The 15,233-nt window shown below is 47.9% G+C and overlaps 1 protein-coding gene across 1 annotated transcript in view; it reads right to left on the bottom strand.

Moving 5' to 3' along the window:
- Ephx2 (epoxide hydrolase 2) overlaps window positions 1-15,233 on the bottom strand; it is a 43,503-nt gene that overhangs the window by 26,491 nt on the left and 1,779 nt on the right. Inside the window, exons 2-6 of the mRNA XM_076853541.1 lie at window positions 9,343-9,427; window positions 6,623-6,782; window positions 5,252-5,442; window positions 3,795-3,917; window positions 2,503-2,577 (exon numbers count right to left, since the gene is read on the bottom strand). Coding sequence (XP_076709656.1) covers window positions 2,503-2,577; window positions 3,795-3,917; window positions 5,252-5,442; window positions 6,623-6,782; window positions 9,343-9,427 — 634 coding nt within the window. The remainder of the gene's footprint in view (window positions 1-2,502; window positions 2,578-3,794; window positions 3,918-5,251; window positions 5,443-6,622; window positions 6,783-9,342; window positions 9,428-15,233) is intronic.

The following is a 15,233-nucleotide window of genomic DNA, read 5'->3' on the forward strand; positions in this document are numbered from 1 at the left end:
GTTCATGGCATGCTGAAAACCACCATCATTTTACTAGGAGCTGTGTACGCCTTAAACATGAGGTTTTTTTGCAGGAGGGCGGGGGGAGTTGCTACACTTGCACTCTTTTCAGGGGCTGCATGAGTGAGCAGAGACCACCAGGGCTCACAACATCTGCATTCTCCCTTCCTCCTGGCACAAGGTGGCATTTTCCAGGCACTCCCACCCCCACCTTACAGATGGCTCTGTAAAGTGTGACCAGAAGACAGTTCCCCACCAGGGCCTTCTACGCTTGGCCCTCCTTCCCTTTCCCTCTCTGCACCACCAGTCCTGCAGACCACCAGTCCTGAGGAAGGTGGAGGCACAGAGAAAAGGCACCTAGGTTCTTAGGTGACTGCTGGAAGGAACCCAGCTCCCATGCTGCAGATAAGAAACACACTGCTATGAAGCCATTGAAACAGCAGGATTGCTTGTTATAGCATCTAGCCCATCCTGACTATCACAATGGGCTCTAAGCAAATAGACCAAAGTTTTACATAACACAAGTGCCCTATTTCCCCCAAAGTGCATGTCTCCAACATTCTGATGGCAAGGCACGAGAGTAATGGAGTCTTATCACAGAGATTCACTGGGACTAACCACTTGGTGGATTTCAGTGGCTCCAAGCTGGTGTCCCACACTGCAAGATTTATTTGTGATCCAAAACAAGCTATCTTGCTCAAGAAAACATCAGGCATGCATCTTGCAAACCCTTTCACAAACTACATTCCATTCACTGAATATATTCTGTAGTCTTCCCATTAGCATTTGGCAGAAGTTAACTTTAAATTCTCAATTCCTTATGTTGAAAATTGTGATAATGTTTATGCTTGATCCGAATTTGCCTCTATTATGGATTCCAACTATAAAATTCTCTTGCTGCCTCATATTAAACTCAGTTGAGAAACTCATAAATGCACGCACTTTCCTATCATTTTTTATGTTAAAAGAAATGGCTGTAAAACCAGAACAAGAGAATTCTGGCTACCAACTCAGTTTAGGTGGCATTAGGCTTTGATAGCCTGGCCAGCTGTGACTCTCCAGAGGTTCTCTGCCCCCCGCTCTTAGAGGTGGAGTGGGGAAGACGGCGGTAAAGCAGCTCGGGTCACACTCGTTAGGTCAAATGAGGAACCTATTAAAACTATCAAGCAGCGAGAGTGTGCTAGACTAGCCCTACCCACAGTGGAGGGGAGTAATGGTCACATCCCACACCCCGGTCCTGGCAAGAAGTCTTCCCTCCCTCACTGCCAGGGAGTTGAGATCTGAAGGGACCTTATTAAACATACACCCCTTCAGGAGGACCCAGAGGTCTAGGGGTGACTGCAGGGATGTTGACCAGTAGCTTTTAGCAAAAAAAAAAAAAAAAAAAATTCTTTTATATAGTCCAAATCCCACTGCGCTCCATGGTCCCCTTCATGATACCCGCCAGCTACACTGCTATCACTTAGGGTGGACTTTACAGTTGGGGTCTCCACCCGCAGAGCCCCATTCTGAGCACACTTGGGCACAACTGTTGAGCAGGCACTTCATCCTGTGATGGAACTGCTGGGGCTGTGAACATGTGTTTCATTAGACTGCAACACCTCTGGGGTCACAGAGGGCCCCTCATTCATCACAGTACTTCTGTCTGCACCCAGCAAACAGCAAACGCTCAGTCAACACATGGGGAGTCATCCTCCAGGTCAGCAAGTCCCCGCATGGTCTCTGAGGACAGCGCAGCTCGCTCTCCACCTCCTGACTGTGGAGCACGCAGGGGTCAAGCCCTGTGCCTGGCGATCTGGTGTGGTGTTTCATCTAATCCTAAGCAGAAACCTACACGAAGGTAAGGTCATCATGCCTTCAGGAAGCCGTGGACACCGAGGCTCAGAGTGGGCAGCAGCTGGCCCACGGCTGTGAGATTAGTGAATGGCAAAGTCAGATTCAGCCTGGTCTATCTGGCCTTACCCTGCTCTTGAGCTGACCCATGCTTTAGATCTCTTCCCAAAGACACATGAAGGAAGATCCCAAAGTGAATCCGTAAGGACATTCTGAAGCTTCGGGTCAGCAGCTGGGGGAGGTCTGCTGGCAGGGCAGGAGTCAGAGCCCCTCTGCACGTGGTCTTGGCCTTGCCATGGCCCTGCCCACTGGGCACTATAATGACCTCTTCCCTCCCTTCGCCCTCGATGGGGCTCCTTGTTCATCACTGCACTCCTGGTATCCAGCCTGTGCCTGACACACGACCTGTCCAGGGAGAAGTGCTCTGCCCAGAGCACAGGCAGGATGGGCACGGACTCCCGCACACAGGCTGCCAGGCCCCACATTCCTGGGGTTTGGCCACAGCGGCCGTGCTGATTAGGGTCTCTGACTTCTATTGCTGTTTCAGGAATGAGGCCTTGGTGAAACCTCTTCCTCATAAACGGGGGGTGTCCAGCTGCCCTCGACACTTCACAGGTGACGCATCAGGAGGCTCACCCAGGCCTGGTCAAAGAGCCCTGGCTGACTTACCTTCACTGTCACGTACCCATGGCTCACGTCACTTGGGCTGCAGGGGATCGGCAGAGGGGCCACAGAGTGGAGCAGCTGAAAGGAGGACAGGAACGGTGAGGGCCAGGGACAGCCTCCTTCCCTGAGACCCTCCCTACCTCCTCCCCAGTCCTGCTGGAGCCTGACCACCCGGTCTCTCTCCCTTTTGGGCCTAGATAGACTCCATTTCCCAAATAAATTTGTGCAAGATTGTGGAGCTGTTACACGCAGACTTTTCTTCGTTTATTAAAGACGGGCAGTAAACCATTTTCTATTCTGTCCCTCCTCAAATTCATATGCTAAAGCCTTCCCCACAGACCCTCAGATCCTGACTCGACTGGAAATGGGTCTTTAAGGAGGTAATTACGGTAAAACGAGGTCATTAGGATGGCCCTAATCAATGAGCCTGATGTCCTTATCAAAAGAGGAGATGGGCACAGATACCAAAGGAAAACCTGTGCAGAGAAGAAGCCAGCCTCAAGCCACAGAGAGAGGCCCCCAGGGAACCAACCGTACTGACACCCTGACCTTGGGCTTCTAACCTCCAAGAGAAACAGACAGACTTCTAGAGCTGAAGCCACCGGTCAGTGAGACTCTGTTGCAGCAGCCCTCACCGACTGGTACCTCCCTTGGAGGAAATGGCGGTGAAGCCCTGGAGTGTGCCCAGCTCAACAGGGTTCCGGACTCCTGGCCTCCCCTGCCTCCTGTAGACAGGAGCCAGGGCCTGTGCCCCAGAATCTGGGGTAAGTCTGCTCCTGCGGGCCTTGGGGTGGTCAGGGACCTCGGGTGGATCCAGAAGAACAAAGGTGACCGGGTCTGAGGTGCTGCTAATCTCCAGGCAGCCCAGGGACCTTAACTCTGTGTCATCCTCCTATGTGAAGGACAGATGTCAGGGACATTAAGTTTGTGGCATCCTCCTATGTGAAGGACAGAAGTCACCTAGGAGCTTCCTTATGACTGCCAAGAAGGTGTGAGCCAGATGGAACTGGTCAGCTGCACCTGAGGCCCAGTGGCACGTCCATGGACCAGCGAGGTCTGGAAGCTCCAAATGTCCCTGTCTTGCCTGGTTCCTGAGTGGGCACTGAGCCTGGCTGAAATGCTGGCTTTTGGCTTGTCTGCTTCCTGCTCACGACCGCAGAGAGAGGAGATGTTCTCCAGGGTCCGCGTGGCTCACTGTACTGTGGGCAGCAGACACCTCTGTGGAGGGGAAGCCGGGTTCTCTGTGTACACCCCAGACACCAGCAGGAAGCTGGCTCTCCTCAGAGACAAGTTACCTGCGTCCCAGTGACTCTCTCCAGTTCTCTCAGGGCAGTGTTGGTGTTGTGGACGAGGATGGTGACCATTCCCAAGTCACGGGCCGGCTTCAGATTAGTCCCGACGTCATCTAGGAAAACCACCTGAACCCAAAACAGCACATCAAACCAAGAAAAACTCCTGTGAGAGGGAGTACACCAGAAAGCAGGGCGCCACCACACGAGCAGGGCTCCTCTAGCTCAAGGGCCTCGAGAACCCTCCCAGCGTGCCCACTGAAACGCCAGCATCACACTGCACACACACGAGCCCAAGGCCACAGTCCTGCGCCCACAGAATACCTGTGTGGGTTTCAGCCAGTTCTGAAGCTGCAAGAAGATTCGGGAGGGTAGACACATGTCAAGAACACACTACAACCCACCTGGGAAAATCGACAAGTCCAAACGGACATGGCACAGCTGCAAAAGAACGCTAATGAGGGCAGACAGTGAAACAAGTCATAAACAAGAGCAGAAGAGTTTGGTTCTAGAAAAGAAAACAGAAGTGTCTATGAAATAGCAGAGAATCTAAGATAGACCCAAATGCAAATGAGAATCTGTTTTCTGACGGGGGAGTCGTGTTCCCTCACGAGGAGGATTGATGCAGGGCCTTGGTGACTGCTTGGTTAACTGGGGAAAAAGCAGAGCCCCTGTCACATGTCACCCCAGAGTCAATTCCGAATGGGTCACAGATTTAAATCTACAAAGAAAAAAGACTTTTGAAGTTGTAGGGGGAAAAGCATGGGAGTGTTGGTGTATGATCTTGGACCAGGACAGCCCAGAATTCTAAGCAGCTCATTCCACCCAAAGGTTATAAAAGGGAGGACTGGTCGACTCAGGGGCCACATGTCACCTTGGAGCTGCTCCCTCCTGGGAGCATGGCAAGGGTCCCCGGGGTGGGGTCCAGGGTCTGAGGTGGAGTCAGCAAGAGAGGGTCTAAATTAAACTTTGGCAATCACCCGAGGAGATGAGCATAGGAATCCACAGTGAAAACGGTGTCTTAGCTAGAAAACGTTGAAGACAGTATGAAGGACAGGCTTCGGGGCACACAGGTGCCTAGAAGGAGACTGAGGCAGCATGGGGACCCTTCCCTGCTCAGCCTCAGGTGGGGTGACCCTGATAGCCCCCGTGGCCTTGGAAAGTCTCCCAGGGTCTCTGGCTCTTCATAAATAAGCTTGGAAGCTGGTCTAACAGCTTTAGATGATACCTGTTTTACTCAAGTCCTGTAAGAGATTCACAGGAGCCAGGTGTTCACCTCTGGTAGAACTCTCTAGACTGAAGGACAGTTACCAGTCCTTTAGGAGAAGTGCCAGACTGGGAGAAACAGACCTGGACCTGCCCTGCCAGGTCCTAAATGTGCCCAACCTTTCACCTTTCCCATTTTCCTCCAGTTTCGGTATCTCTGGTACATTCTTTTTCCCTGAAGGGAAGCATCTGCATACCTCACTGGGCTTGGCCTTCAGGGTGTCCAGTACGAACTTGTAGATCTGAGGCTCGGGCTTGACCATCCCAACCTGACAGGACTCTATCAGGAAGTCGAAGTGTGGGTTCAGCTCACACATGAGCTTGGCCAGGCTGTCCCTCGTGGAGCTGTCATCCAGCCAGTTGTTGGTGAGGATGCAGGTCACAAACCCTAAGCACAAAGTCACCCGTGAGCAGAGCGGCCACTGCAAACTCAGACAAGTAGAAGCGGCCAGAGCCGCGGGGCTGGGGAGGGTCCAGTGCTCCGTGTCTGCTACGGCCAACTCTGCATGGCTGCAAGCACCTCCCCGGCTCTCAGGAGCTGCATCCCCACGTCCAAACAGAGAAACAGAGGTAGCATCGTCCCCTGGCTTTGTCTGCCCAACCAGCCAGGCTGAGAACCAGGTGATGTCGGAGATGTGACACAAGGTGAGGCCTTTTCATGGAATATGAGGGAGCGATTATGGACATGGGATGGTGCTGCAGTTTAAACGTGCTCGTCAAAAAGCTTGTGCTGAAAACTTAACCCCCAAGGCTAAAGCGTTGGGTGGAGGAGTCTAACGAGCAGTGATCTGGGCCAGGGGGGGCCCTGCCCTCATGAATAGATTAGTGCCCAATTATAAAATGGCTCGAGGCTGCAAATTAGATATCTTGGTCTCCAGCCTGCAGGCCTTCTGTTGCCCCTGCCTTCCACCACGGTATGATGTGGCATGAAAACCCCAAAGTCCCCCGATCTTGGACTCCCAGCCTCCAGAACTGCAAGAAATCAATCTTCTTTATAAATTACCCATTTTCAAGTATGCTGTTATAGCAGCACGAGGCGAACTAAGACAGATGACTTAGCCACAACTGCTGAAGTCCACTGGTAATAGGGGGGGACAATTTCAAACATGCCTATGAATAGGAGCCAGACATGGGCACTAGATAAATACTGGAAGAGCATGACCTTGTATCTTAGATCATGTGACATAATCTAGACTTGGGTCACTTGGCTTGGCTACTCTGACACTCAGAGACTGGGAAAATCATGGTTGCTTAAAAAGTCTTGTTTTTAAATCTGGGACAAAAGGTTGGGTCATCACTAGCACTACTGGAAGGAGAGAATATGGCTCACAAGACAGTCACTGGTATCAACAGCTTAATTAGATAAAATTATGTCATTTTCCGGGTATTCTACTAGTGCTGTTTGTTGATGTTTGATAATACTTGCAATGGGCCATGTTTCAAGAACAGTTTTCTGTCAAGGCTCAAAAGATCTGTGATCTCAAAACACACTTGGTCATCCATGGCACTCACGCTGCCAATGGTTCTGGTATGGTCAGGTCAGAGAATGGCCAGTACAGGACCCTTACCCTTCTTTCTGAGATCAAGAGCTGCCTGAAGCATGGGGCGGTTGATGTTTCTTGCTGATATGGCCTTGCAAAAGATTTGATTTATAGAGAAATTCTCGGGGAGGCGGATTCCAGAAGCTTCTGAGCGTTTCCTGCAGTTTTCTTCCATAAGTGGCACCCACTGTAAAAGTGAATCGATGGGGGACCATTAGTGGGTGCAGCCACTCACAAAAGCTGTGCAGCGCCTACTAAACGTGAACACAGGCGTCCCTGTGACCAAGCAATTCCACTCCTAGGAATACACCGACTGGGAATGTCAACATCTGTTCCCCAAGAGACATGGGCAAAACGTCCTCACAGCACTCTTCCCAAGAGTCCCCAGCTGGAAACTACCCAGATGCCCTCTGAGCGGGAAACGGGTGTGGGGCACATTCACACCCCCTCAGCAGCATCATTCCCAGGAGCCCTGTCTCCTCTGTGTGGGCTGCTATCACAAAACATCAGGAGCTGAGGGCTCAGCAACAACAGAAGTTGATTTCCTACCATCCCAAAGTCGGGGACATCCAAGCTCAAGGTGCTGGCCGGGCCCGTTCACTGTTCCATAGATGGTGCCCTCTCACCTTCCTCCCACAGGGGAAGGGCTGGCGAGCACCGGGGTCTCCTGTCCAACAGCACTCCCACTCATGAGGGCTCCACGCTCACGACCTAACCACTTCCTGAAGATTTCCCATCCCAATGTGAGGATTTAACATGTGAATTTGGAGGCCACAGGCATTCAGATGCTAGTGAGCCCCCGCCTGGAAGCTACATGAGTGTCCTCTGTTATGGGATGAATTATGTCCCCTCATAATTCAAATGTTGAAGTTCCTACCTCCTGTACCTCAGGGTATGACTGTACTTGGAGACAGGGCATGTAAGGGGGTAACTTAGGTGAGAGGGGACAGGTAAGGAGGTCATGGGGATGGGTTCTGATCCTCATAAGGAGAGAGCAGGGCCTTGCTAAGGTGTTGAGGCTGGCTTCCTCTTGCCTCAACCTCCTAAGTTACTGGGATCACAGGTGTACACCCCTGTGCCTAGCTCTATGGTATGTTTGTTACAGCAGCTGACACAGCCTTAGTAAACTAACATATTCACTCAAACATGATTTGTGGTACACACATATACATTATCATAGCAAAACTACTTGTTAGAGTCCCAAACTGAAAACTACTCAAATGTCCACCAATAGCAGAACGGGTAAATAGATCAAGATAGAATCACACAAAGTAATACCCCATAGTGGTGAGAAGAGAACTATCTGAAACTACATGCAGTGACATCTCTGAATCTCACGTGTACAGTGTTGAGCAAAAGATGCCAATCATAGAGGAATTCCTTCGTGTGATTCCATTTACATCAAGCAAAACAGGCACAGGTGCTGGGGAAAAGTCAGGTGGGAGCTGCTCTTGGAGGGGTCAGTGTTGAGGTGGGGCACAAGTGAGGCGCTATGATGCTAACTGCGCTTCATTTCTTGGTTGGGTACCGAGGCTGGGAGTGTATTCAGTCTGTGACACGCATGCAGCTGTGTGCTGTAGTGCCTCTCTGTCTGCACAGTACTCATAGGTGAGAAGCTAAAAGATGGCAGGCACTTCCAAGATCTGATTTTTCAAGCTTAAGGAGTCTTTATCATGGTGTAATTTAGCTTTCAGACCTCTCCCTCTAGCTGTGTGAGTTTCCTGGAGGTTATGTACTGACTACTAGAAGCCATGAAAGGAGTTAGAATGGGATGTGGGGTTTTCAATAGCTGTTACTAACAATTCACCCTAGAAGCCCCATGTTCCTTGAAAATGCATAACTCTTCCTTCTTGCCCTCCCTTCCATCAATATTGCTGAAGCTTATTTTATTGAATAAATTATTTCTTCCCAATATTAACATCACAGTTTTCACACCAGTTGCCATGATGTGTGCATGAGTGTGTGAGGGGGTGGCTTAAGGTGCCTAGAGGACCCCCATAATAATACCACATTGGCCTTCAGGTAAAAAGGCAGGCTTTTACTTTCTATCGTGAGGGCTCCAAGTTCTCTGAGCGAGTGATGGCTGGCTGTAATTCACAGACATTATGTACACACAGAATTTTAAATCTGGGTGCTTATAAGCAGATTCTCAATAGCGTTTCTTCTTAGAGAAGCAGTAATTGAGAATTCAAGTGGCATTAGAGCCTGATTACTTTGTTAAAAAATAATTGAGATTGTAGTAACAAGAATAACTACCATGCTTTGAGCACTTACTATGGGCCAGGCACTGTGCTAAGCACTTCCATGTTTCATGACACTACAATAGGTAGTATCATTGTCCTATTTTGGCAAAATTGAGAATTTAAGAAATCAAGTGACTTGTGTGGTCACTCAGTCTGTAAGTGGGTCCTGTGATTCAAACTCTGGTCTCTGACTCCAAAGTACACCTATTAGTAGTTATTGAATTAACAGTCCCAGTGATTCTGTCCTAAAATAGTTACTCTGGCTATAGAGTTCCCTGGAATAGTTCTTCAAGGACTCGGAGATGTCCCCCTGGTTTGACTATAGTCAAAGAGATTATAGACCAAATGCCCCTTCAACGTCTCCTGGCCTTCTGGGTGGTCTTGTGGCGACAGGACATTATGACACTGGGTGAAGACGTGATCCAGCCCTTGGGATTTGGTGGCTGGTGCAAGGCAGAAACAAGCAGAGTGCGCCTACCCAAGGGTCCCGTGGGGTCCCCTTACCTGGGAAAACGTGATCTGTCCTTTCATGAGGCGAGCAATGGGGCCATCCAGGCCTTCCTTCAGGAAAGGGTCATTCAGGAAGCCTCTGGGGGACACAAGAAACACCACGGTCAGGAGTGCTCCGCCTCGCAGCCCGTGGGAGACAGACAGGTTCATGTTCACAGTGGCCAGCGATGGGAGGTTAGAGTTCAGTGGCCCTCTGTCCACACGGGGTCATCCAACATAAACCAAACGGTAAATATGCTGAAGGGGCAGCGGCCTGGGGGAAAGCCCTGCATGGAGATTGAGCTGGTGGAGCCATGGCTTTACAGTTAAGGAAGAGAATCAGAACCGGACCAGGGGTCATTACCATCCTCAGCTCATTGGCCTAAGGAAGTGTCCCAGACGACTTTTTCATTAGTTCACATTCATTGAAAGGAAAGAAATAGTTCTTCTCTGGTTTTGATTATGTACATGTAATTTCTATTTTGTCTTAATCTCATTGTCTACATTTTTAAAAAGTTTTTTGGTGAGAGCTGAATTATAACTCCCCAGATTCCCTTGTTGAAGTCCTAACCCTGGTCCCTCACACCGTGACTGTGTTGGGAGACAGGGTCTTTAATAAGATTATTGAGTTAAAAGAGGTCATTGGAGTGGGTCCTAATCCAATATGACCAGGATTCTTATAGGAAGAGAAAATCTGGACACAGATATGCACAGAGGAAGATCATGGGGAGACACAAGAAGAAGGTGGCCATCCCCAGCTAAGGAGAAAGGCCTTCAAAGAAATGACCCCTGCTGACACCTTGACCATGGGCTTCTCACCTCCAGAGCTGCTCTCCTGTTAAAGGCAACCAGTCTGTCTTATGTGCACAGCAGCCCTAATCAAGGAATATGCCTTAGCTCTTATCAGCTGCGAATGCTAAGACAGCCACAACTATTTACCACCCCAGAGAAAGAGAACAGAGATCTCCAACCTGGGAGTTTCATTTCTGATAATAACCAAGTACCTTTCAACAGACTAACCCTTGTGCAAGTAACATGATAAACTCTGGACAAACTATAAAAAGACGTAGACTTATCTAACACTGCTCCACTGCCCAGTATCAGCAATGGCTCTGCCACACCCTTGCCATCAGTTTTTTTTTTTTTTTTAAGTTTTAATAAGTTGGAATTACAGATCACCAAAATTCACATTTTCAGTGTATAATTTGATAATTTTTAATAAATGTATGGAGTTGTACAAACACCACCCTATTCCTGTTCTAGAACATTCTTCATACTTTTCAGCAGCTGCCCTCCAGGTTTAAGAAGCAATGTACAATTCAACTCAATGATTTTTTATTAAGCACCTAGGGTATACAAGGCATTGTGCTAACTGCTGAGATATAAAAATGGAAAAATATGGCTGTCTGCTTGGGGCACTCACAAGAGAACAAGGGAGGTGACATGTAAAGATAGATTTACTCATTAACTCAACACACAAGGGATGCCAGACCTCCATATATGAGGTCAATTCATTTTTCAACAAAGACGTCACCAAAATTGAAAGTAAACAATTTTTCTTCAATAATGGTGTTGGAACTACTGGACTTCCACATGGGGGGAAGACATCTAATCTCCCACTCACACCATATAAACAAAGATTAACCTGAAATGGTTCATAAACCTATATGGAACGAAGTCAATCCAGCCTTAGAAGAAGGTAGAATATGACTTTTAGGTAAGTAAAGATTTCTTAAAAGGACACAAAAAGTGTTCATTGTAATAAAAATATATATATATAAATTAGATGTCATTAAAATGAAGGATTTCTGTTCATCAGACATCAAGACCGTGAATGAGTAAACCAGAGACATGGGGCTTTTGCAGTATGTACATCTGACAAAGGCCCAGTTTCAGGAATATGTGAAAAATTCCCAAACATCAACAAGAGCAAACTAACTTGGGGAAAAAATGGGCGAATCACCTAAGTGGAATCTTCAAGAGAATTATCGTGGTTCATAAATATATGAAAAGAAGCTCAGCGTCATTCTTCACAAGGGAAGCCCAAACTAAAACCACAAAGACTTGCCACCACATGCCCACGAGCAAGGCTGAACAAGACCGACTGGCAGTGCTATGCAGGATGGAAATGTGGTGGGACTCACTGGAGTTCCCTCATGTTCCTGGTGGGAGTGTGACTTGATAAAACCACTTTAGAGAATGGCATCTCTACAAAGCCTTTTTATATTGACATGGGCACAATCACAATAAAGCTATGAGGCACAAGTTTTATGTACTGCTTAACATTGAAATATGCAAAATTAAGAAAGTAGAGATTTTATCAAGATAGCAAACTCAGGATATATCTATTTCTCTTTCTGATCAATCATCCCACTGAGATTGTTGCCAGAGTCCTAGGTCAGGGTGCCCTGACTTTGGGGAGCCCCAAAACACCAGGTCTGGCCCCTTGCCCCAAAAGGAAACCAAATGAAAAAGTAATGACGAAGTAGGGAAGGAACTTAATATTCAGTATAGCCACACTGGGAAGACAAGGGGACTGGTGTCTCAGCCCTGCCTTCCAGGGGAGCTGACATGACCTTCAAGTTTAAGTAGGGAAGAATTGGGATGGGGCAAGAAGTCTGCATAGCAAAGTCACTAGTCCCACTTGGGGGAAGGCAATGCCATCAAGGGGTGACCTGCCTGCAAGGCTCTCTGTTCCCGGCAGGTTTAGGGCAATGACTGGAGACTTCTAGGGTGTTAGCATAACTGCAGCCATGTTCCTTTTGCCCCAACCCCGCTCTATGAATACTGTTCTTATTCTCAAGAAAGAGAAAGTAGCCCGAGATAAAACCTACTGGCCTGGAGGTGTGCTAGTCTTTCCTGTTCTCTTACTGAGAGATAGGGGACAACCTACAAGCTCCTGAAATGGGAACATACTGGTTTCCCTGTTCTCTCCTTGAGGAGATAAAGGGACATGTCAGTTTCCCTGTTTCCCCTCTGAGAGAGGAAAACCACCTCATTTGTTCCTGCAACAGATACTTATGGAGCGCCTTCTATGTGGCAGGCACTGCTGCAGGCAGCACGCAGTCACTCCAGGTAGGCTGGTTTGGGACTTCCCTAGCACAGGTGTCTCAGGGCAGTCTGCTGTGTCCCTCTGAATCCTTTTCATAATAAGACTTTATTTACAAATTAGTTATGAAATAAAAATTCTTTTTTTTTTTTTTTTTTTTTTTTTTTTTTAGTTAAAAAAGGGAAGATGCTTCAGGAGCACATGAAATCTTGGAGGTGTGAAGAGCAGTGGAAAGCCTGGGCGCCGTCCTGCAGATCCTGGAGGCATTCAGGAAATATCACGGAAACAGCCACAAGATACACCTAAGTCCTACTGTCAGACCCTCTTTCGAGTTTTGCATAACTGTATTGTTATGGGTCAAACTAGATGTGCCTTGTCCAGACAAACTCGTTTTACCCTGAGATTCCATTTCACGTAAGAAATGTTTCTCCCATGAGAAAACCCCGCCTCTGCCACCTTCTGCTAAGCATGCCCTGTTTGACAATGCATGGCAGCTGAAAAATGTTTCCTCTGTTTTTATACAATGTATTATTAAGAAACACATTTGTAAGATGTTCTCCCTTTAGTTACCATTTTTCTTGCACAGTGTACTGTACCCTGACCAGGGTTAGACCCATTCCCTACGTTGCTATGGTTTTGACTTACTGGTAGTTGGTGGTTTGGAGGCTCTAAGAGTACACCCTACCTTCTGCAAGGGGCTGAAGGTTGCAGAGATGACTTGCTTGCTGCCCTTCCAACCCACAGGCGAATAAAGTCCCATGTCCTGCTTTAAGACTGACCTGGTGATTTATTTCAAATGTGCGACAACAGTATTAAGAATAAGATCTCTTATCTAGCTCACTCAAAGAACATCTATTGAGGGCGGGGGCTGTAGCTCAGTGGTAAAGCACTTGCCTTGCATGTATGAGGCACTGGGTTCAATCCTCAGCACCACATACAAATAAATAAAGATACTGTGTATCTATCTACAACTAAAAATATATTTTTTTAAAAAAGAACATTTACTGAATTCTGTAGCACGAATTTTAAAAAGATATTTGACAACCGTCTCTACTTTTTAGTCTAGTAGTGTTGGGCAGACCCTCCACCATGATGCCATCTGAGCAATTATTCAATTACGCACATACAACTTCCTATGGACTAGGCATGGTGCCGAATGCTTGTGACCCCAGGGATTTGGGAGGCTGAGGCAGGAGGATGACAAGTTGGAGGCTAGCTGGGGCAAGTTAGCAAGACCCTGTCTCAAAATCTCTAAATTGCTTAGTGATGATGCGCCCTGCTACAGGATTCAATCCCAGGACCACCACCCCCAACACTACAGAAACAAAACTGCCTACAGATCATAGGAACCTTGGGAGACCACACTGGCTCCTTCAGAACACTTCAGTCAGTTTTGGCTGCAAAAGAAAACATCATTTCCAGGGCCTGGGGATGTGGCTCAAACGGTAGTGCGCTCACCTGGCATGCAGTGGGCGCTGGGTTCGATCCTCAGCACCACATAAAAATAAAATATTGATCTTGTGTTCGTCAAGAACTAAAAAAATAAATATTAAAAAAAAAAAGAAAACATCATTTCCAGCACCCTAACTCTCAAGGACACTGGTCCAGATGGCCACAAAGGTAGAGCTTCTTTTCCTCACTCTGTCTGCTGCATGATGCTAGAAGATCTAGCACCCAGTCCTCCCACAACCTCTGACTTCCAAAGTTCATGGCAGCCTGAGACCAGGACCCTGCCTTCAGCAGTTATTGATGGGTGTCCAGGACTTGTGGGCTCCTTACCTTAAGCCTCAGCACCAGGCTCAAGGCTCCCTCTTGTCCTCAGCTGGGCCCTTCATCCTCCATGGCAATGACCCCACAGATTCCTAATTCAAGCTCTTGTTCTCTCCATTTCCAACATTACAGGGCTGTCCTATTATTCTATTACTGGTCCATCACCAAGCTCCCAAACCCTCAGTCTTTTGCCCCTATCAATTTACCTGATCTAGCACCCTGACAATTGTTTGCTGTGAATTAGAGTTCCAATTACTTTATTTCCTCTTCATCCCATCTCAGAAACCTTCCAGGACTCCCCACTGGCCATGAAGTAGGGGCATGTTCATCCGCTGGCTTCCAGGCTGTACCTCGTGAGGGCCCAGCCACCTCTCCAGGCCCTTCTCTCCAGTTAGGCTGCAGCATGCAGTGTCCCATTCACATTCCAGGCTTTCCACTTCCTGGCCTGTGTACCTTCTGTTCCCCTCATCTGGGAGGGGGCCCCTCACATTCCCTGACAACCTCCTGTCAATCTTCCTCCTACACTTAAGCCTCTCTGATTCTAGTGATCAGACCTCCTCCTCCCTGCTTTGAACCACTTAGAACTTTGCACGTCTTCCTGCACGGTCTTCCTCTAGAACTCTGAGTTACCATATCAGTGCAAGGGAGGCCCTTCTTGTTCACCTTCCGAATTAATACCTTCATGGTTGGTTCACAAATCTCAAGGTCATGCACTCTGATCTCCTGAGTTCAGCTAGTTTTGCTGTTGCCTGCTTTAGGGCAGCTGGGAACAATCCTAACAATGGTCACAAAGGGAGTGCATCAGCACAACACCAAAAAACAGCATAAGTCAATGCACTGATTGGTACATGCATGGAATTTTTGTAATTAAACAAATGTATCAAAAATATAGCTGCCCTTCAACCTTACAGGTTATCTAATGTAATTCATAAAAATTTATAGGAGAAAGCACTGTCCTATTTTATCAGCCAGATGACTAAAATTATAATAGGCTGAGCAAGGCTACCCAAAAGGAAGTGTCAAAATTGAGATATGAACTTGGGTAGGACTCCAGTGACCAGTGCTCTTCTAGGTAGTCCCCACCTGG

This window comes from Callospermophilus lateralis, chromosome 4 (genome assembly GCF_048772815.1).
Source record: "Callospermophilus lateralis isolate mCalLat2 chromosome 4, mCalLat2.hap1, whole genome shotgun sequence".
NCBI classification, from domain to species: Eukaryota; Metazoa; Chordata; class Mammalia; order Rodentia; family Sciuridae; genus Callospermophilus; species Callospermophilus lateralis.